Here is a 22,979-nt window from a genome sequence, read left to right as displayed (position 1 = left end):
TACCTTCAGATCGTGTATTAGGTTGGTACTGGGTATATCTCGCTTGATGCTCTTGAAATTAGTACACAACATGGTCAGAGCAGTTATTAGTCGCTCTGTATGCTATTTTAGGCGACGGATTTCGATTATAAAGTATTTCGCGGGGTTTTGGTCCAGAGCAGTGGTTCTCAACCGCAGGTGCGCAGACCGGTGCCGGTCCGCGACGACTTTCCTGCCGGTCGGCCAGGTATATTACAATTTTATACCCTAATTTCAAGAAGCAATGTTGAAGGCTTGTCAATTGATAGAATAAATAAAACATCAAATTTTAAACAGATTCAGAACTTCGCGAGGTAACATTAGATCTGGAAACATGTTCGATTCAACTTCAAGTTCTAGCCGTGTCATTCGGCGACATGCGAGCTGACTCGCTAAATCGGGCAAACTGCGCGGTTTAGCGAGTCAGTCCAATTGGAAGGGGGGCCAAAATTATTTTGTGAATGAACATAAATTATACAATTTTTTGAAATTTTTTTCGCGCTTTGCTCGATTTAGTGACACAAAATATTTTGAATACTGGGCGCCATTCCGTCAAGAGATACGCTTGAATTATAGAAATAGGCATTCAACGAAGTAATTATTGCAACAGGCCCGCCCGAATATGTTTAATTATAGTTAATTTAATTATAATTACGTGGCCTGAATTTTGCAGGACCACACCTCACTCAGATTTATCGGAAAATCTAATTCTGGGAGGATAATACTAACAACAATACCAATTCAATAGTGAAATATAGAGAATTTCCGCGCCTGGCGCGTTTAGGCTACATAAACTCTCTGTCTACACTAATTAGAATCAATGTGATGGTGAAAACATCCATGCAACTGTGGAGTCTGGTGGCCCGAGACCAAGGTTTATGGTGGGATGGGCTGACAAAGTGCTTTTTCGGCCCAGATTTTGTGAATGGCCAGGTATAGCTGTTGTCAGGTGTATTTTAGTGCGGCGCATTGTTTTCGTAGTAGCCAGAGTAGCCTAGGTCTGGTAGTAGTGGACAATGATCAAGGTAGCACGCCAAGGTGCTTGACTCTGAAACGCTTATTCTCTCGATATTGTCGAAAAGAAGAATGTTATTCGAGTTGGCGAGGTCGGTTAAATCCACGGGTCTCGGCGCGAAAGACTGTAAACGACTCTCGGTGGTAGCGCGTTTATCTGAGAGAGGCAATTTGACCTCGACTCGACCGTAAAATCACCTGGACAACATCGTGAATATAACTAATTACAATCAAAACCCTCAAAATCTCACCCTCTAGTACCCTATACTCGCAAAAAAATGGTTGCAAACTTTGCATTTTAGGTTGATTGCAATTTTTGAAAGTCCACCGGTTCGCCAAATATTTTTTGGAATTTTACCGGTCCGTGAGATGAAAAAGGTTGAAAACCACTAGTCCAGGGGTGGGCAAACTTTTGAGCTCGCGGGCCGCATTCAACACCTGAATCCATTCGCGGGCCGCACTGTATATAATTGGGATTATAAACCAAAACGCAATATTGATATTTGATTATATGGTGGGGTCAGGGAGATAATATATGTTCTTATTTAAAACAAGCCAAACATTGCTTTGATGATATCGTACACGCGTCAGAAACATATATTGGCGAGATTTCATAGGCTGGCGTACCTCAATAACCAATTTGTCAAAACTATAGGGATGAAAGACGGTTGACCCGATTCTTAGAACAGGATTGAAATTTAAATCTTTGGGCAGCGATCTGTTCACAGATTTACTAATTCCACTTTTGGTTCAGTTCCAGGAAACACAATGCTGACAGCATCATAACCATGTTAGCTTCAAACACGCTTCTACTATGTGTAGATAAAATATAAATACCCCAATTCTCCGCATACCGACAACGAATCTACCTAAGACACGCCTGAATCGTTTTTTATAAGCTCATCACTGAAATAATTTAAAATGGAGTCGCCAATCTGAAATCCCACTCGTGATCTAAATTATGTCAATCTCGTTGCAGCTATCCCGCTGTGATATTAAGTATTTTACCTTGGATCAGTGGTTCTCGCGCTGTTTAAGACACCCCCCCCCCCCTTGCGATGGTGAGGGATTTCGCACCCACTTAACGTCATATCACAAAACGCAACCAGGATGCTAGCAAATCTAACGGGTAGTTTGATGGCATGGAAGGTTACGACTATGGATGAGAGATGTCTAAGTATGTAATTCAGACTAAACATATAGCAATAACTATGAATTTGGTGAAAATCGCGTGAAGCGCGAAAAAAAATTTCAGTTGCGCTCAGCTTCACGATCCCCTTCAGATGCTTTGACGCCCCCAAGGGGGCGTGCCCACCAGTTTGAGAACCACCGTCTCAGAAATATCCTGGTGAAATATACTAAGAAAAAGTTATTCAGGTCCCTGCATTAATTCGATTTTTAGTACGCATTTTATCAATACTTTTAAAAAGTTTCTTTAGACTCTCGCGGGCCGCATGCGGCCCGCGGGCCGTAGTTTGCCCACCCCTGCACTAGTCTAAAGAAGTGGGTGGGGCGCATTGGGACTATTACTGCGTTTCCATCAGAGATGAGCATGGATTAGGATTAGGTTTTGAAAAAACAGGATTAGTGAATTTTTGTCGGATTTGGATTGGATTTGGATTAGACATTTTTTTCGGAACGGATTAGGATTTGGATTGGATTTACCTATTTTCTGGGAGATTAAAATGTCGTGTGGCGAATGGCGACAAACTTTATTCAGATCAGTTATTAATGTACTTATGGTTACTAAGTTATCTTGAATCAAGTGAATCGTTGGTTGTGAAAGAAAATTTTCGAATTACGCTAATGAAAACCTAAAGAAGCTAAAAGCTAATGACTCTAATAACTATGCTGTAGCACGGGGGCCTTTCGACCCGCCTGGCGGGAGCAGACCTTTTAACGTGGCACATGCATTTAAAGGGGAGTTTGGACTTTGAAAATTTTCGAGCTCGCCTATACTATACGCGACATAACTGCCCCAACTTTGCCGCGTGTCGCCTACCCCAAAACACGCGGCCCTATGGCAAACTGGCTATACTTGCTCGGATCGGTCCCAGATTTCGTGTGAGCCTAGTCGTGGGGGGTGTTTGGCCGAAAAAATTTTTTAGAAGTTTCCTAAAAAATTTTCGGACTTCAATTTTTCTCAATTTCGTTGCCATGTTAAAGGATAGGGAAGTTGGAGTTGGTCGTTTTTTCGATAACTTTTTTTTTTTAATTTTCTTCTCGATTTCCACTTTATCTGGTATCGTTCGACGCAGCGGACGCAGTACAGTAATCTACCGCTTAAGTACGCACCCGTTTAAGTTCGCATCCCCGATAAGTACGCAAAAATTCTTTACAATTTCTGGGTTCAACTATTTCAACAATTTATTTATTTCAAACAGCAAGCACCATAACCGAATGTCAGGAAAACACTGCTTGAACATATCGTGCAAAGTCATTTAATGCATATTTGGCATTCTTTGTTGCTTGACTTCCAATGTCACCTGTCTCAGTTTTCGCTGAATGCATTTAAATGTGCTTTTGAGGTTGTCATAAGCACCTCCTGCTTGATCTTGTAAGGCAGGACACAACAACTGATCCTCAACTTTAAACACTTTATTATGAAGTTGTGCAAAGCCATGAAAAACGATGCTGTTTTCGACAGGTGCAGAATCGTTGCTTACGCTAGCCTCGTCGTCGGTGTCATCATTTTCAGTCTGCATCGGCCAAGAAATTATTTTAAATTTTCCGAAAATTTTTTCGGAGTTTCGGCTTTGTCTCTTTGCGGCGCTTCCAACGAGGGGTCGAGCTTGGGGCTGGGCCTCACAGGAGCCGAGCTATAACACGAAACGTCGTATCTCGGCTCCTGTGCGTCGTAGAGCTAAGCGAATAGTCGATTCGAGCTCCTGATAACAGAACGAGGATAAAAATCTGAAATATTTCTGCGACCTCCTAGAGCCACGCCGAGGGTACCGGCGTGTTCTACGAGTACTGCGTCGAACGATACCAGCAAAGTGGGAATCGAGAGGAAAATTAAAAAAAAAAAATTATCGAAAAAACGACTAACTCCAACTTCCCTATCCTTTAACATGGCAACGAAATTGAAAAAAAATTGAAGTCCGAAAAAATTTTCGGAAAATTAAAAAAAAAATTCTCGGCCAAACACCCCCCATGACTAGGCTCACACGAAATCTGGGACCGATCCGAGCAAGTATAGCCGGTTTGCCATAGGGCCGCGTGTTTTAAGGTAGGCGACGCGCGACCAGTTATGTCGCCCACGTTAAAGTACAGGCGAGCTCGAAAATTTTCAAAGTCCAAACTCCCCTTTGAAATGCATGGGCCACGTTAGAAGGTCTGCTTCCGCCAGGCGGGTCGAAAGGCCCCCGTGCTACAGCATAGTTATTAGCGTCATTAGCTTTTAGCTTCATTAGCTTTTCATTAGCGTACTTTTCATTAGCTTACTTTTTCATTAGCTTAATTAGCTTTCCATTAGCTTCATTAGCTTTTCATTAGCTTACTTTCCATTAGCTTACTTTTTCATTAGCTTAATTAGCTTTTCATTAGCTTAATTAGCTTTTCATTACCTTAATTAGCTGCATTAGCTTTTCATTAGCTTGCATGTACAAAATAAAGGCACCCCATGCTTGCGCTGTGTCTTGGATTAGCGAATTGGTATTCGCTACTTAAAATACACTTTTCGTATCAAATTAACTATGGCTGCACTCCGGACGGATCTTGGACGCCTTGAAAAACCCAGAATTTAATTATGATTGCAATGGAATTTAGTAGTACCGGTACTGCTACGAATTACCCGTAGGCTACCGAAATCTTCGCGATCTGATCACATACGCTGCTGCCACAATTCGAGGGTTTGTGTTCTGTTGCATTGGTACAATACAAACTATACCGTTTGACCACAAACTAGGTGAACTTATTCACATTCCCCTTGTTAGCAAATCAGCAACAGGACACTGGAAGTTCATGTCTGAATCATGACGACGAAACAGTAGTACCGGTAGACTACTGGACAAGTTACTATCCTGCGCTCGAAATTATTGGAGCACGATATCCCATATCTATATCCCCCACATACTAAGATATGCCACCAATTTTCATCTTTTTTCCATTTTAGTTTATCTTCTGTTAGTTTTAAGCAATTGGTTCATCATGACCATTTTACCTTTTGGATGGATTTAGGCCTACGTGTTCCAGGTCAAAGCGTGTTGTTTGACTGAATGACCGCTACAAGTCATCTCGGTTCATTCCTACCGAGTCATTTATCGCAATCTTGTGATTATTATGAAATTATTACATAAAGTATAAGCCAAAAACGTCATTGCGATCGCTTCGCCCACCTTTCGGCCAAGTCACGTTCGGATTACGCCTGGTCATGGAAACACGGCCGACATGTACAACGCTTGCGTCATGGCCTTTCGGCCGACCGTCGGCCGAGCATGGAAACGAAGTAAATGTGCCTGGGGCACAACGGTCCATTGTTATCCAAAGGAAGGCAAATTATATAAAATCAACAGAATGGTGCGCAGAAGCAAGATCGGCCCCAACACTCCCTTAAAACATCCCTTGAAGTGTCACACACTAAATGGAGGATATTATGGTTATTTTACCACCACAATTTAGACGTGGATCCACGAGCCGGCAGCGATCTTCATACAAGTTTCATTGCTATTCCAAACTTCGAGATGTAACCTAAAACTGGTCTTGGACACCTGTTGATCCATCATTTTTTTCAACAGCTCTCAGTTTCGTGCTAACTGATGTGGTGATAATTTTTTTGTTACTGTCACATTTTGCCTCACCGTTTGTCCTATTGTTCCCCACCTATGGAGCACGATGGGGCATAAAAGGTACATTTTTCAAGTGGTTGTGATTTCGTTATTTCTTTGTATTTTCAAATCATTTTGAAACCAGCAGCTGCAGCCACTTGCGACCTCACGGTCGCAAAAATGCAGCCACGCGAGGGCCACATTACATGTTTTTTAGTTCCCACTATACTCATGTTTTTTAGTATTTCCACCACAGTTGCGGCTGTGTAGCCTACTATACAGTACAGTGTCTAGCAGAGAAAAAAGACCGGCAACTAAAGAGAGGTAGAACGGTAACTGTGTGGCCCAGCAATCGTTCAACCTCAAGGCTCAAGGCTAATACAGTTGTTATGAAACAAACTTGCCCGAGGGGCATAGCTGCAAATTATTAAAACTTCAGCTCTGTGGACGAAGCCGCGCAATTATCTCGCCAGGCTTATACATCATCACGTTACCGATATGTATAGTTGCTTTTCTCGCTATGCCACACGTACGTAGTGATTCATTAAATATGCGTCTTCAATTCGGTAGAACGTTTCTAACTCAGGAATTCTTGGCTTTTCTGATTGCGCTTTTGTTAATTAGGTAGATTATTTCTGGAAGCAATCGTGAAGGCTGTACTTGACGCCGTTATCGATTCAGACTATACTTCTGACCGAGGTGACGATTTTATATTATCCAAAGTATATGTTGCATTTGATTCTACACGGGTAAATATGTAACGAAGAGCGCTACTATCACCCAACACTATATGTATGGAATCTCAAGATATACATAAATATCGTCAGATCAGGCACGGATGATCCGCAGTCATAGAATAAATCACGATGCAAATGAACAGCACGTTTTCCAATGGTCTCACAATCTGCACCATGGGCTACTTATATTTTCACGGGAATGGACTTCCATTGCGGGCCTGGACCCTTGACATGGATCGACTTCAACGTAAATTTCATCGTGGCGGAATTTCGTTTCAAAATAATACATGCGTCCAAATGAAACGTATTGTTTACATTGTCAGTGAATTGCTGCGTTCTAGTAGCTTTTACTGAAGAAGGTTAATGTCTTTGCGAGTTCACAAAGTTTCAAAATTGTATTGCTTGGTGGTCGATTTGGATTTGAAATTGGACCAGTAATTTCTAGTGGTTTTCAATTTTCATGCGGCTTCTGGATAAATTCCGGCCATACCTGGTATTGCTCTTTGATTCGGACGTGGTTTTAACTGCTGATGCTGTTATATATGCCATACTTCTACGCATTAAAAATGACCCTCCATGCAGCATATAAATTTCGTTGCCAACAGTTTATTCTAGAGAGTAGCCTATAAGAGTTCGATTATCGTTCCACACTGTGTATCTGTGTATCTTGCTGATGTGAGACATCGGAATAACAAATTTCAGCCGCAGACAATATGGATCAACTTCCGCAGGTAATGCATCACACATAAGTAGTATAGAGTTTGGGCGTTTGGCGCCCGAACACGATTTAAAATATACAAACAAAGATTATCAATATAATAAATAATGAAAGAAATAGCTCATTCGTAATTTGCAGCAATACTCGAAGGGGAATTCCCTTTTTGGCTGTGCGGCTATCAAAATGGGAGATTAATGTAGGTCTTAGCGAAAAAGAATAAACTAACAATCAGCGTGAGTCACCTCGCGTGACCTCGTGACCTGAAACTTGTGAATTGATTTGTAATTTTACTGTATTTTTTCACCATAATTGTCTCCTGACTTCGATCGTACACCGACAAATCGGTTCGCCCTGACTTGTCGTACCGTGGTCCAATTTCATGACGGGGCTTGGAAATAATTGCCCGTCAACCCCCCTGGATGACTTGTCGTTCTGCGGTTGATTCAATTTCGTGTACGGTGGCGCTTAAGAATAATTACCGGTCGTGACGTCAGTAAAGTTTTCTCCTGATCCATGAAATCCTGGTGCGTGTTTTAGGTATCAATACGTTCGGTGAATCTGTGTAAAGTGACGCTTGTGATCTGTCTCATACTGTCGTACTTGACCTCTTTGCTTTGTTGTCGGAACAGTCAGTAACGAGAAATGTTCTGTTATGGTTATAAATATGCGTGTCATTTCGAGTCATATCGAGAACTAGAGAGAATGTCGTGTAGTAGAAATTTATATTAGGCGCCCCGACATAGATTAATTTACATAAAGTAACATTATGAATATAATAAGTAAATAAAGAAATAGCTGATTCTCAATTTGGCTCGCATCAACGTGTTAACCTGCGGTATTATGTACCTAGTAATTGGTGCAAGCAACAACAGTTGTTGTTCCATACCTTTACCGCGTTCTAGCGTCTTCATAACGACATACAGTCCCAACCAAACAATGTATTTATGATATGTTCTTCTACTGCTTCACGTCTGGTCAAGCGTAATCATGCCGGTGCCTGCAAATGATATGTAATTAACCGCGGCATATTAACCTTGTATGCTGTACATTATGTACAACTTGAATCGATCTGTTGGCGAACTAATGCTTTGCCCGTCTGTAACATACATATCGATTAAGAGCTCATCACGCAGTTGTCGTTCGAGCAGTGGCGTAGCAGCCACTTGGCGGTTCTGGCTCTGCGCCAGGGGCGGCAGGCTCCAAGGGGGCGGCAAAATGTGGCAGCACAGTGAGTGAGAGAGAGAGAGAGAGAGATATGGTATTCTTTTTCGCCTGCACCATCGAGATGCTCTGATGACGGAGATGCGAGACGGACTTGTTTTTATAATAAGGTCATCTAGTCTTTCCCTCTGTGATTGCTGAGCGACTAGCGGGATAACCGCGGATACCAGTTTTCGATTCTTTGGTCTGATTGGCCGAAGATGGAACCCACGACATACCGAACAAGAAGCCGGACGCATCACTATTACACTATCTCGCTCGGCACCGTGTACACAGACGGCTAAAAGAAGCGTTAATTGATAGTCCTATAGCTGGCGTGCCGTGAGCTAAAATTTAATCAAACAGATCTCAATCGAAAGCTAGTGTCGCGCTGATTCCGAAAACCCGAATTAATATGCTAACATGGCGATGGAACCACTCCGAAACAGCCTTCAATGCCGATTGTTCGGAGAGTTCGCAGAAAAAGGAGAATGCCCGGCGAACAATCAAAAGATGCTGGCCTTAGTGTTGTTGAAGAAGTTAGACGATGCATGTTTCAACCTTTGGACAGATTTAAACTTGAAGCTGAAACTAGGTTTACCGGCCTACACCACTTAAATGATATGTTTGTATTTTTGAATTCCCACCCGCTGCTGCAAAGCGAAAGTCACAATTTATTCACCAGCGCTTTTAGAACCACTTATGACAACGACGTGGACTTTTTGTAGTCAGCTGTGAAAATTGTCATGTCTTATACCTTCGAATTAGGGATCATATAAATCAGAAGATTGCTAGCTTTTCGTACAAACCAATATGAGGCCTCTAGGACGAACACAAACTATGATATGATCATATGAAGTTGTTCAACTTGAGATTTTAAAAGGGTTAAGAGGCTGGTGCGGAGCATAGTGAAGCCACGTTTGTTTGTAGTGCAACAGCGTTTGATGTTTTACAGTGGTTAGTTCATGCAAAGCTACTTGATTCGACACCATATTTATGCTCGTGTCTGAAACTTTATCTGACCATTGGGGTTTCAATTGCGAGCTGCGTGAGGCGAGCTTCTCAAAGCTTAAAACTGATTAAGTCTTATTTACGTTCTACCACGAATGATGATTGGTTATCAGCTCTGTTCGTTCTGTCTATAAAAATAGACTACGTTCAAAAACTTGAATTTGAGGATATTATCGCTGATTTTGCTTTGAGGCGGCTATTGATTTTCTATTTGCACAACACAATCGTTCGCTATTTCTTGTCTTTATTATTTTTTGAGACGGTGAGGCTGAAACGCGGCATATTGTTTGCAGTTATTTTTATTACCAAGGTTGCTTGAACATGAATCTATGTCGAAATTTGCTGTGGTCTACTTAGGGGAGGGGGCGGCATTTTCGGCGAGAGCCAGGGGCGGCAGCACATGCTGCTACGCCAGTGCGTTCGAGGGCGACTAATTTCGCTGTAGACAATCCGTTGTGTTCGCGTGTGCCGTAAAATATCCTCGACACTTGTTATGCCAACACCTCCAAACATATTGACAACATCATACCAAGGATATACTGATTCGGCGGAGTGGTACAATCAGAGAATTGCTGTTTCACTCCCTCGAACCTCGCATTTGTCGTTCGAACTTTAAAAATTCCGTTGGGTCAGCTGTGATCGAGAGTGTGTCGCAATCGATGTCACGCTCCATCAATCCGACAAACTTGTACGTAGGCCTGGACGTAGGAGCAGGCGTACGCGTGTGGGTTGACAGCAAAGTATTGGTGTTGTTCTCCGATGCGGTTGTTGTATCGAGTACAACGAGTGCGATGTCAGATTCAACTGCACAGCGGCGATTCGGGATAGCTCGCTTCATCGGGGATCAGCAGATTGACCTTATTTTGCTGAAACGCGCGCGGTTACGGTGGTGCAACAGGGATGAATTGTGTCCATTCACACGTGAGTAGTTAGAGAAATGGGCGGAAGGTGCCCATTCGCGATTTATAAAGAACAAACAAAGATTATCAGTATAATAAACAATTAAAGAATTACCCGATTCTCATTTTTGCAGCAATACTTTTATGACCCTGTGTGCGGCAATCAAAAAGGGGGAATAATTAACGCTAGAGAGAAAAAGAACAAAGAATCTCGATTGACCTTTGTACTCTGGCCAGACATGAAACTTATTGATTAGTAATTCTACTTGTACTTTTCCACTCGCCTCCTGATTTAATCTGTCTCGCTCGACCTCTGGACAAGGACACGAAACTAGAGCTGACTTCGGTCGTACGCGACGGGGCTTGGTAATAGTTGCCTGCCGACAAATCGCCCTGACCTATCGTTTTGTGGTCCAATTTCGTGACGGGGCTTTAGGAATAATTGCCCGTCAAACCACCCTGGTTGACTTGTCGTTTCGCGGTTGACTCGATTTCATGTACGGGGGGTCATAGAAATAATTACCGGTCGTGACGTGAAAGTTTTCTCCTGATCGGTGTGATCCTGGTGCGTGTTTTAGGTGTCCATACGTTCGGCTGTGCATAGTGACGCTTGTAGTCTGTTCCATACTGTCGTACTTGCTCTTGCTTTGTTGTCGACTTAAATAGTAAGGAGAAATGATCTGTTCTGGTTATAAATATGTGTATCATTTTGAGTCATATCGAGAACCAGAATGTCGTGTATTAGAAATAGGTATTAGGCGCCCCCGACATAGATTAACTTAAATAAAGTAAAATTTAGAATATAATAAGTAATTAGAGAAATAGCTGATTCTCAATTTTGCTCGCATCAACGTGTTAACCCCCGGTATTACGTACCTAGTATTCGGTGCAAGCAGCAAATGTCGCTGTTCCATACCTATACCGCGTTCTAGCGTCTTAGGACAGACAGTCCGATCCGAACAATGTATTTATGATGGGTTCTTTTTACTGCTTCACGTCCGGTCAAGCGTAATCATACCAGTGCCTATAAATGATATGTAATTTACCGCGGGATATTAATTTTGTATGCTGTATATGATATACAACTTGAATCGATCAGTTGTCGAACTGATGCTTTACCCGTCTGTACGATCGATCACGAGCTCACCACGCACTTGTCGTTCGAGAGCGACTCATTTCGCTATAGACAATCAGTTGTGTTCGCATGTACCGTAACATATCCTCAACACTTGTTATGCCAACGCCTCCACGCGTATTTACAATATCATACTAAGGAGCTATTGCTTCGGCAGACACGCACTGTCGCTCGAAGTCAACAAATTTCGCTGCAGACAGTCAGTTGTATTCGCGTATGTGTCGTAAATATATCCTCAACACATGTTATGCCAATACCTCCAAGCATATTTGCGGCATCATACTACGGGTATATTGATTCGGGGGATTGTTACCGTCAGAGAATTGCTGTGTCACCCCTTTTAGCCTCGCATTTCCCGTTCGAACTCGGTAACTGCGAGTGCGATGTCAGATTCAATTGTACAGTGACGAATCGGGGTAGCTCGCTTCATCGGGGATCAGTGGACTGTCTTATTTGGCTGAAACGCGCTCGGTGGTGCAATAATGGGGATGAATTGTGACAGATCATATGTGATGCGATCTATAGCCTCCTTTCGGTGAGGATGAGTGGGAGATTTCGAAATCGGAATCCACTGCGACTATAGGATTGCAAAATCAAAGTCCAAAAAATCCGACTGACACGTAAATTCCTGGTTTCTCCATATATTAGGCTGGGTAAAATGTAGCATAAATCCGACTCTCAAAGACACTTGGACGCATCCAGTCCGGGTTTAACCAAAACTGATGAAATCTGCGCCGGAAACGAATCGTGACCACCCCGTCCAGACAAAACAGTTCTGCTGTAAGGGGAGTGTCGTTGTAGATTAATTTGCGTTCAGCGAAACTTTGTATCGACTCATTGGCGGACTTCTGTTTGTCTGTACAGGTGTTATTAGTGTAATTAGATTTGGCCCCACGATGAGCATATTGGCAAAATCACACAACGATAACAGCTTTACCCGCCAACAACTCACATGGGATATATCAGAGGTCTCAAACACGCGGGCCGCGTTTCAGCCGCGAGGCCGCCATTATTTTCGAAACACTAACAATATGGTTATTTTGTGTATCTGACGATGAAATTACACTAAAATCACATCGAACATAGTAGGATCCTAAATAAAATAAGAAACTTTCATTCCGCGACCTCAATAGTTACGTTTCACCAAGCTATATTACGGTTATTTTTGTAAGAAACAAGTCAAAAAGTAATATATTATCGTAAAACTCGCCAAGTCTCCTTTCAGCTTCAGAAATTAAGGTGACAGCTCAGTCTGACCATTAGGCATTCGTTAGGCTATTGTGACTCATTCAACACTCACTTTGTTTAATAACAGCGATGGTGGGCGTCTTACCTTACAGGGGGGTGTTTACCCCACTCTACCCTAATATAGAGCCTATCAAGTACAAGAACAATTCTATTCAAATAGTTATAAATCCGATGATTCTTTTCGTGCCAGGTCTAAATTGATACAAGAGTAAATCAAATTTTGACGATGTGTGTTTACTTTCAGCCTGCTGGATCGGCTCGCTTTCAATAGGACAATTCACTCCTGTCAAATAAGGCCTACTTGGAAATACTCGGAATACTACTATAAATGCTACCCGCCTGTTTGACAAAACACGCGTTTTCTGGTTGACAGCAACACGATGCGATCCATTTGATGTCCCCATCGACCCTCCTATTTTAATAGGGTTACCATTTAGGGGAGCATATGTGCTACTTTTCCCAGATATGTCACCCCTTCGCCAAAATGTACTCTCTTTCTGTCAATTTGCTCTCCTTGTTAGCTTAACATATCCAAAAAACACCACGGGTAACGAAAAATGTGGGCCTAGATTATAAAAGTCGGGTATGTAGCCAAATCGGAAAAATGACGCTATGTATTGTGCAGGCTATTACGTGGATACGGGGGCCTGTGTAAACATGTGAATAGTAAAAGCGCCCCAAACTACCGTTACATGAAAAAGATCGAGCGCACTCGACCATGCCGTGGTATACCTACCTTAGTGCAGCCAAATGATCCAACGTCGTGCCGAGAATAGCGGGGGTGGTGGTATATCATTCTCACAAGATATACTTTGGAATGCGTGTGAAATCGACATCGCCCGTTACTCGACTGAAGCAAGTCGCCACTGCACTCCCTCTCTGTGTATACACAACGTACTAGGTACTGCAGATCCAGACGAAACTACGCATTCTAGCGAGGTTATCGAGATAGCTGGAGCGGTTTACCACACATGCTAAATTTACTTCAAATGGAAGGACAAAATATATAGCTTTTGAAGTACTCAAGTAGTTTTAAAGAAATGTCGGTATCGTGAAATCGCTTTTTATCCTAATTATAAAAGAGTAGGTCCCCATAAAACTGTCGAGCCAAAATACAGTTTCGAAGCGATCCAGTAATTTGTAAATCTTATTTATGGGTTGCACGGTGTGTTCATTGATTAGAGAGAAGCAGACACGGCGGTGCCTGTATAACAAGGCTGTTCTCAAATCCACATTGTCCTCGTTATTATCAGCGAGTGACATTGCGGTCGTTAAAATAAATCGATTAAATACGATTTATTCCTCATATATGGGGATCAACGGGGGAGTAATGTATCGATTCAGCAATTCGGCCCACCAAGTACTTAATTTTCTTATATCCGGCCCGCCGACTGAAGGAGGTGCCCGCCCCCTTGTATAACACATATGTAAATGATACAATAGCGACAGCTAGCGGTTTTCAATCATCCATAAATATACAGCTAACCAGTAATACAGCCCTCAAGGATAAACTAGGAATATCTGTGTGAGTCGTCTCGATTGACCCATGCGGGCAAGTTTAGACACGTTTTTTTATCTTAAAATATCCAAAAAGACTACGAATGGCCCGAAATGATGACCTAGTTTACGAGAGATGGGTATTTCGGGAGTCAAGTCAGGGGACAAAATGAGCTTTTTTAGTCAACACAATGAAATTTGAAGTATAAACATAAAAATCATTCGTCCGCTATAGTAACTTTTTGCAGCTCGTGAAAAGTGTCCTCCATTCGGAGCTTATGCTAGCCCTATATTTTACCAGCTTTTAGTCTCGGATATGAGCATCGAAATTTGCACATAATTTCACATTACATTCCCTATGACAAGCATAGGCTATTATGGTTATGGGACCTGTGCTTTCAAACATGTATTGATGAATAGCGAAAGCGACCACAAGCTATCATTACATGAAAAAAAACGATCTCACTAGCCCGCCCATGTTGGGATATACCCACCAATGGCCATGTCCATGATCTGAAGTTCGCACATAATTTCACATTGCATTACCATGACATAGCACAGACTATTACGTGGGTATGGGGCTGTGCTTTCAAACATGTATCGATGAATACCGAAAGCGACTCAAGCTACCATTACACGAAAAATCGAGCACACTCGTCCCTCCCTGTCGGGGTATACCCGCCTTCGTACATACAAATGTTTCCATGTTGTAGCGAGAATAGCGGGGAGGGTGGTAGGCCATTATCACAAGAAGTACCATGAAATGAGTGTGAAATCGACATCGTCCGTTACGCGACTGAAGCAAGTCGCCACTACAATCACTCTCTGCGTAGTGCGTAAACGCAACGTACTAAGCGCTGCTGGGTATACGAAACTACGGATTCTAGCCAAAGCGAGGTTATCGAGATAGCTGTAGCGATTCACAGCACATGCTAAATCCCCTTGAAACGGGAGTACAAAATGTAGCGCTTTGAAATACTCAAGTAGAAGTAGTTGTTAAAGAGGAATTGGTATCGTAAAATTGCTTTCTATCGTAATTATAAAGAGTCTTTTCCCATAGAACTTTCAAGCGTAGCCCAGACACATTGGTAACTTGATAGTGTAAGCAGACAAAACCGACTCGAGTACTTCGGAAAAATTGAATGTATTTCGTTGCTGACCACGCCTGCTTATTCACACCGACTTGAACGACTCGTGTAGTAACCAACTGCGCCCCGTCATCTTCTTATAGTTCATTAATTTAACAATGAATACACACGAAATTGATTTAAATTTGTCGGTAATGCTATCGTTACATATAGGACACGGTGTTCGGTATCACATTACACAAGTCCCACAAAAAGCGAAAAGCCCCGCCGTCGCAGTAAAAACATTTGGTTTTGTCCGAAACGATGTAGTGAAACCCCCGCTTTTGCTAATTATTCAACACTAGCATTAATTTTATTCGGTTCCCCGCCTTCGTCTAGCGTTGCGATTCTTTTTGACAACGACGCCATGAGTGGATTCACGGGGTTAAGGCACGGAAATAGGGCGTATTAAAACATCCCGTAGCCATCATGGTATTACCGACAGTGATTTTATGGACATGCCACCCATTATAACTAAAGCTCTATGATACAACTCTACGAATTTTGTTCGTCAATTCCCCGACGGATCAGTACAGGACACTTGATCTCAACCAACGCGTGTGCAACCGAAGCAACTTTGCGTGGCGTGTATTTTTGATAACACCTCTATGGCAACCTTTAACCTCTCTACTGGCAATAAAGCTGCTTCTGATTAATATGGCAAGGGTGGAAGAAGCAACAAACATACTAGTAAACCGGTAGGCCTATTCGATGGAGTTGATAATGACGCGCTCACTCAACTTCTGCAATCGTACAGGTACAAAGCATTTTGAATAGTGTTGCTCAATCGCGGCTGGACTCCCAAGGCCACTGCGAACGTAAGTCGATCTCACTGTTTTGGAGTGCTAATGTCACACAATTGCTATAATGATCACTCGCTTATGTGTAGAAAGCAGAAATTGACGACTCGATTACTTGTACGAGCTCGTAGCTTTGGTAAGCTTGCTGAAGCGGAAAGCCACTCAAGTTGGACATTAAATTGATTGTGTTCGTTCTCTTGTTAGCGTTGATAGTCGTTGGTACGTGCTTTCGTGATTTAAAATTTTCGTTATCATCGAAGGATGGTCATAAATAGGCAGGGAACAACTGATGTAGACCTTGATGCGTTCAATAAAATGGGCGTGTAACAGTGTAACACATCCTATTCCGGGCCGAAACCGATATTTTACCACACCTTCTATATGGTAAACGTAGCTTTTACTCATATGTAGCACGATGATCTGCGAAGACACAGCGCTAACGTGCCATTTCGTTATTATTTCGACGTCACATGACAGGGTAGGTAGACATTGGGCTGTGGTACCCGACAATACAGTGTTCAACGCGATCGATAAGTACCCCCACTGCGTGCTATACGTTTAAATAAATATTTTTACTCGTTTCCGCCACCTAGTGTGTAGTAATGAAGAGGGTACACAAATGAAGTAGCAATATAAACCAGACTGTACAACTGACTATGATTTCCGATAATACGAATTATTGATTTGGAAATGAGCTAAGAAGTATTAGACATAGAATCGGTATTTCCAAAGGATAGGTCTTCGAATTTGAAGTGGTTGAAACCCTTCCAAAGTCACTGTTAGTATCGATGACTGTGAGCTAACAACGTCCGCAAGCACATCACATAACAGAATATCGGTATCACGATTTAAGTCAAACCGCGACACGTGTTTTATTCTACAGTTCGAGTTTCACAGCGAAATCAGTTTTAGAATGCGCAACTAGAACTAGAACAACTGACTTTTTTAACTCCGCAACTATAACTACATAAAACAGCAGATGGCTGACCGTCAACCAATTAGTTAAATAATTCGTACAAGTCCGCGAGCTGTCGTTACCACCAGGCTCGGTTATGATTTATTTGAGTACCCGATGATTTTATTGCTTTGATGTGGAAATTTGTCATGTATTATTTGATGAGTGTAAAACTTCAAATAGATGTCCGCTGTTCGTGCTACTGGCCAAGGAGCAGCGTTCCAACTGTGTTTAACATACAACGAAACGTCAATAATTGCTTTACTATTTGAAACGTAGCAGAGTGGAGGGTTATTATTCTCCCCTATGCGAAGTAGTGTGTCTGCGATTTGTTGATAACTCGCACACTGTGGGGGTTACGAGTGATAAATTCTGCAAAAGACATTATAGCATGCAGCAGGGGTCCTCACGGATCGCGGTCAACACTGCATTGTATCAATTCTTATAAGGATCGCATTCAATACTGCATTGTATCAATGCCTATACACGATGACATATGACGGAGGAGAGATAACAAATTAGCACCTTGGTGATTACGTTTCGACTACTTGGGGGATTTTTCTGTGACCGTAATTATAGTCGCATGGTTCAGCAGTAATCGTAATCGCAATCGATTCTATTGATGAAATAAGCATCCCCATGTCCACTAACACACATTACAAAGCAAATTAACACACATTTAAGCTTGTGTAAGTTATTGTATGATACCGATGTGTTACAATATGTAACCGATTTTATAGTCACATGACATCAAGACATCATATCTAATTCATTAGTTGATGTTGAGTATGTCTTATGGTACTTTACAAAATTTATCAATCCCATTTTTTGTAGTTTATTCTTTTTCGCTATGACCTAAATCCCCTCTTTTCATTACCGCACAGCGGGATACCCGGGAGTATTGCTTGCAAAAGTGTGAATCAGCTGTTTCTTTAATTATCTTTAAAACAAAATAGCACGTTAGCGCCTGCATTTCCCGTATGCCATCGGCTTACCTCTGGGTAAAAACGACGTTTATCTTATAGAAGGTGTGGTAAAGGATCGGTCACGGCCCAGAAAGAGGATGTGTTACAAGTGTATTTGGTGGAACTCATCAAGGCTTAAATCAGTAGCTCCCAACCTTTTACGAAAACACTCTATAATAACCAACAATTTAAACCATGAAAACACGTACCAATGAATATCGACGCTAACAAGAGTACAACAGCAATCAAAGGCCAACATGACAGTGACTTTTGAACTATAGAACGTTTGTCAAGGCCACGAGATAGTACAACCCATGGGTCAATTTCTGCTTTCTACACATAAGCGAGTGATCATTATAGCAATTGTGTGACATTAGCACTCCAAAACAGTGAGATCGACTTACGTTCGCAGTGGCCTTGGGAGTCCAGCCGCGATTGAGCAACACTATTCAAAATGCTTTGTACCTGTACGATTGCAGAAGTTGAGTGAGCGCGTCATTATCAACTCCATCGAATAGGCCTACCGGTTTACTAGTATGTTTGTTGCTTCTTCCACCCTTGCCATATTAATCAGAAGCAGCTTTATTGCCAGTAGAGAGGTTAAAGGTTGCCATAGAGGTGTTATCAAAAATACACACCACGCAAAGTTGCTTCGGTTGCACACGCGTTGGTTGAGATCAAGTGTCCTGTACTGATCCGTCGGGGAATTGACGAACAAAATTCGTAGAGTTGTATCATAGAGCTTTAGTTATAATGGGTGGCATGTCCATAAAATCACTGTCGGTAATACCATGATGGCTACGGGATGTTTTAATACGCCCTATTTCCGTGCCTTAACCCCGTGAATCCACTCATGGCGTCGTTGTCAAAAAGAATCGCAACGCTAGACGAAGGCGGGGAACCGAATAAAATTAATGCTAGTGTTGAATAATTAGCAAAAGCGGGGGTTTCACTACATCGTTTCGGACAAAACCAAATGTTTTTACTGCGACGGCGGGGCTTTTCGCTTTTTGTGGGACTTGTGTAATGTGATACCGAACACCGTGTCCTATATGTAACGATAGCATTACCGACAAATTTAAATCAATTTCGTGTGTATTCATTGTTAAATTAATGAACTATAAGAAGATGACGGGGCGCAGTTGGTTACTACACGAGTCGTTCAAGTCGGTGTGAATAAGCAGGCGTGGTCAGCAACGAAATACATTCAATTTTTCCGAAGTACTCGAGTCGGTTTTGTCTGCTTACACTATCAAGTTACCAATGTGTCTGGGCTACGCTTGAAAGTTCTATGGGAAAAGACTCTTTATAATTACGATAGAAAGCAATTTTACGATACCAATTCCTCTTTAACAACTACTTCTACTTGAGTATTTCAAAGCGCTACATTTTGTACTCCCGTTTCAAGGGGATTTAGCATGTGCTGTGAATCGCTACAGCTATCTCGATAACCTCGCTTTGGCTAGAATCCGTAGTTTCGTATACCCAGCAGCGCTTAGTACGTTGCGTTTACGCACTACGCAGAGAGTGATTGTAGTGGCGACTTGCTTCAGTCGCGTAACGGACGATGTCGATTTCACACTCATTTCATGGTACTTCTTGTGATAATGGCCTACCACCCTCCCCGCTATTCTCGCTACAACATGGAAACATTTGTATGTACGAAGGCGGGTATACCCCGACAGGGAGGGACGAGTGTGCTCGATTTTTCGTGTAATGGTAGCTTGAGTCGCTTTCGGTATTCATCGATACATGTTTGAAAGCACAGCCCCATACCCACGTAATAGTCTGTGCTATGTCATGGTAATGCAATGTGAAATTATGTGCGAACTTCAGATCATGGACATGGCCATTGGTGGGTATATCCCAACATGGGCGGGCTAGTGAGATCGTTTTTTTTCATGTAATGATAGCTTGTGGTCGCTTTCGCTATTCATCAATACATGTTTGAAAGCACAGGTCCCATAACCATAATAGCCTATGCTTGTCATAGGGAATGTAATGTGAAATTATGTGCAAATTTCGATGCTCATATCCGAGACTAAAAGCTGGTAAAATATAGGGCTAACATAAGCTCCGAATGGAGGACACTTTTCACGAGCTGCAAAAAGTTACTATAGCGGACGAATGATTTTTATGTTTATACTTCAAATTTCATTGTGTTGACTAAAAAAGCTCATTTTGTCCCCTGACTTGACTCCCGAAATACCCATCTCTCGTAAACTAGGTCATCATTTCGGGCCATTCGTAGTCTTTTTGGATATTTTAAGATAAAAAAACGTGTCTAAACTTGCCCGCATGGGTCAATCGAGACGACTCACACAGATATTCCTAGTTTATCCTTGAGGGCTGTATTACTGGTTAGCTGTATATTTATGGATGATTGAAAACCGCTAGCTGTCGCTATTGTATCATTTACATATGTGTTATACAAGGGGGCGGGCACCTCCTTCAGTCGGCGGGCCGGATATAAGAAAATTAAGTACTTGGTGGGCCGAATTGCTGAATCGATACATTACTCCCCCGTTGATCCCCATATATGAGGAATAAATCGTATTTAATCGATTTATTTTAACGACCGCAATGTCACTCGCTGATAATAACGAGGACAATGTGGATTTGAGAACAGCCTTGTTATACAGGCACCGCCGTGTCTGCTTCTCTCTAATCAATGAACACACCGTGCAACCCATAAATAAGATTTACAAATTACTGGATCGCTTCGAAACTGTATTTTGGCTCGACAGTTTTATGGGGACCTACTCTTTTATAATTAGGATAAAAAGCGATTTCACGATACCGACATTTCTTTAAAACTACTTGAGTACTTCAAAAGCTATATATTTTGTCCTTCCATTTGAAGTAAATTTAGCATGTGTGGTAAACCGCTCCAGCTATCTCGATAACCTCGCTAGAATGCGTAGTTTCGTCTGGATCTGCAGTACCTAGTACGTTGTGTATACACAGAGAGGGAGTGCAGTGGCGACTTGCTTCAGTCGAGTAACGGGCGATGTCGATTTCACACGCATTCCAAAGTATATCTTGTGAGAATGATATACCACCACCCCCGCTATTCTCGGCACGACGTTGGATCATTTGGCTGCACTAAGGTAGGTATACCACGGCATGGTCGAGTGCGCTCGATCTTTTTCATGTAACGGTAGTTTGGGGCGCTTTTACTATTCACATGTTTACACAGGCCCCCGTATCCACGTAATAGCCTGCACAATACATAGCGTCATTTTTCCGATTTGGCTACATACCCGACTTTTATAATCTAGGCCCACATTTTTCGTTACCCGTGGTGTTTTTTGGATATGTTAAGCTAACAAGGAGAGCAAATTGACAGAAAGAGAGTACATTTTGGCGAAGGGGTGACATATCTGGGAAAAGTAGCACATATGCTCCCCTAAATGGTAACCCTATTAAAATAGGAGGGTCGATGGGGACATCAAATGGATCGCATCGTGTTGCTGTCAACCAGAAAACGCGTGTTTTGTCAAACAGGCGGGTAGCATTTATAGTAGTATTCCGAGTATTTCCAAGTAGGCCTTATTTGACAGGAGTGAATTGTCCTATTGAAAGCGAGCCGATCCAGCAGGCTGAAAGTAAACACACATCGTCAAAATTTGATTTACTCTTGTATCAATTTAGACCTGGCACGAAAAGAATCATCGGATTTATAACTATTTGAATAGAATTGTTCTTGTACTTGATAGGCTCTATATTAGGGTAGAGTGGGGTAAACACCCCCCTGTAAGGTAAGACGCCCACCATCGCTGTTATTAAACAAAGTGAGTGTTGAATGAGTCACAATAGCCTAACGAATGCCTAATGGTCAGACTGAGCTGTCACCTTAATTTCTGAAGCTGAAAGGAGACTTGGCGAGTTTTACGATAATATATTACTTTTTGACTTGTTTCTTACAAAAATAACCGTAATATAGCTTGGTGAAACGTAACTATTGAGGTCGCGGAATGAAAGTTTCTTATTTTATTTAGGATCCTACTATGTTCGATGTGATTTTAGTGTAATTTCATCGTCAGATACACAAAATAACCATATTGTTAGTGTTTCGAAAATAATGGCGGCCTCGCGGCTGAAACGCGGCCCGCGTGTTTGAGACCTCTGATATATCCCATGTGAGTTGTTGGCGGGTAAAGCTGTTATCGTTGTGTGATTTTGCCAATATGCTCATCGTGGGGCCAAATCTAATTACACTAATAACACCTGTACAGACAAACAGAAGTCCGCCAATGAGTCGATACAAAGTTTCGCTGAACGCAAATTAATCTACAACGACACTCCCCTTACAGCAGAACTGTTTTGTCTGGACGGGGTGGTCACGATTCGTTTCCGGCGCAGATTTCATCAGTTTTGGTTAAACCCGGACTGGATGCGTCCAAGTGTCTTTGAGAGTCGGATTTATGCTACATTTTACCCAGCCTAATATATGGAGAAACCAGGAATTTACGTGTCAGTCGGATTTTTTGGACTTTGATTTTGCAATCCTATAGTCGCAGTGGATTCCGATTTCGAAATCTCCCACTCATCCTCACCGAAAGGAGGCTATAGATCGCATCACATATGATCTGTCACAATTCATCCCCATTATTGCACCACCGAGCGCGTTTCAGCCAAATAAGACAGTCCACTGATCCCCGATGAAGCGAGCTACCCCGATTCGTCACTGTACAATTGAATCTGACATCGCACTCGCAGTTACCGAGTTCGAACGGGAAATGCGAGGCTAAAAGGGGTGACACAGCAATTCTCTGACGGTAACAATCCCCCGAATCAATATACCCGTAGTATGATGCCGCAAATATGCTTGGAGGTATTGGCATAACATGTGTTGAGGATATATTTACGACACATACGCGAATACA

General features: G+C 42.2%; 1 protein-coding gene and 1 long non-coding RNA gene across 2 annotated transcripts in view; both read left to right on the top strand.

Moving 5' to 3' along the window:
- Window positions 1–22,979, top strand: part of LOC145451771 (uncharacterized) — a 135,355-nt gene that overhangs the window by 22,953 nt on the left and 89,423 nt on the right. The gene's annotated exons all lie outside the window — the stretch shown is intronic.
- LOC145451767 (solute carrier family 2, facilitated glucose transporter member 5-like) overlaps window positions 6,248–22,979 on the top strand; it is a 64,370-nt gene continuing 47,638 nt past the window's right edge. The window contains exon 1 of the mRNA XM_080330007.1: window positions 6,248–7,266. Within this exon, the coding sequence (XP_080186133.1) occupies window positions 7,249–7,266 (18 nt within the window). The 5' untranslated portion in view covers window positions 6,248–7,248. The remainder of the gene's footprint in view (window positions 7,267–22,979) is intronic.

This window comes from Botryllus schlosseri, chromosome 12 (genome assembly GCF_051294905.1).
Source record: "Botryllus schlosseri isolate E-star chromosome 12, Bs_hap1, whole genome shotgun sequence".
NCBI classification, from domain to species: domain Eukaryota; kingdom Metazoa; phylum Chordata; class Ascidiacea; order Stolidobranchia; family Styelidae; genus Botryllus; species Botryllus schlosseri.
The sequence above is the reverse complement of the archived record's forward strand: the minus strand, read 5'-3'. Positions and strand labels throughout refer to the sequence as shown.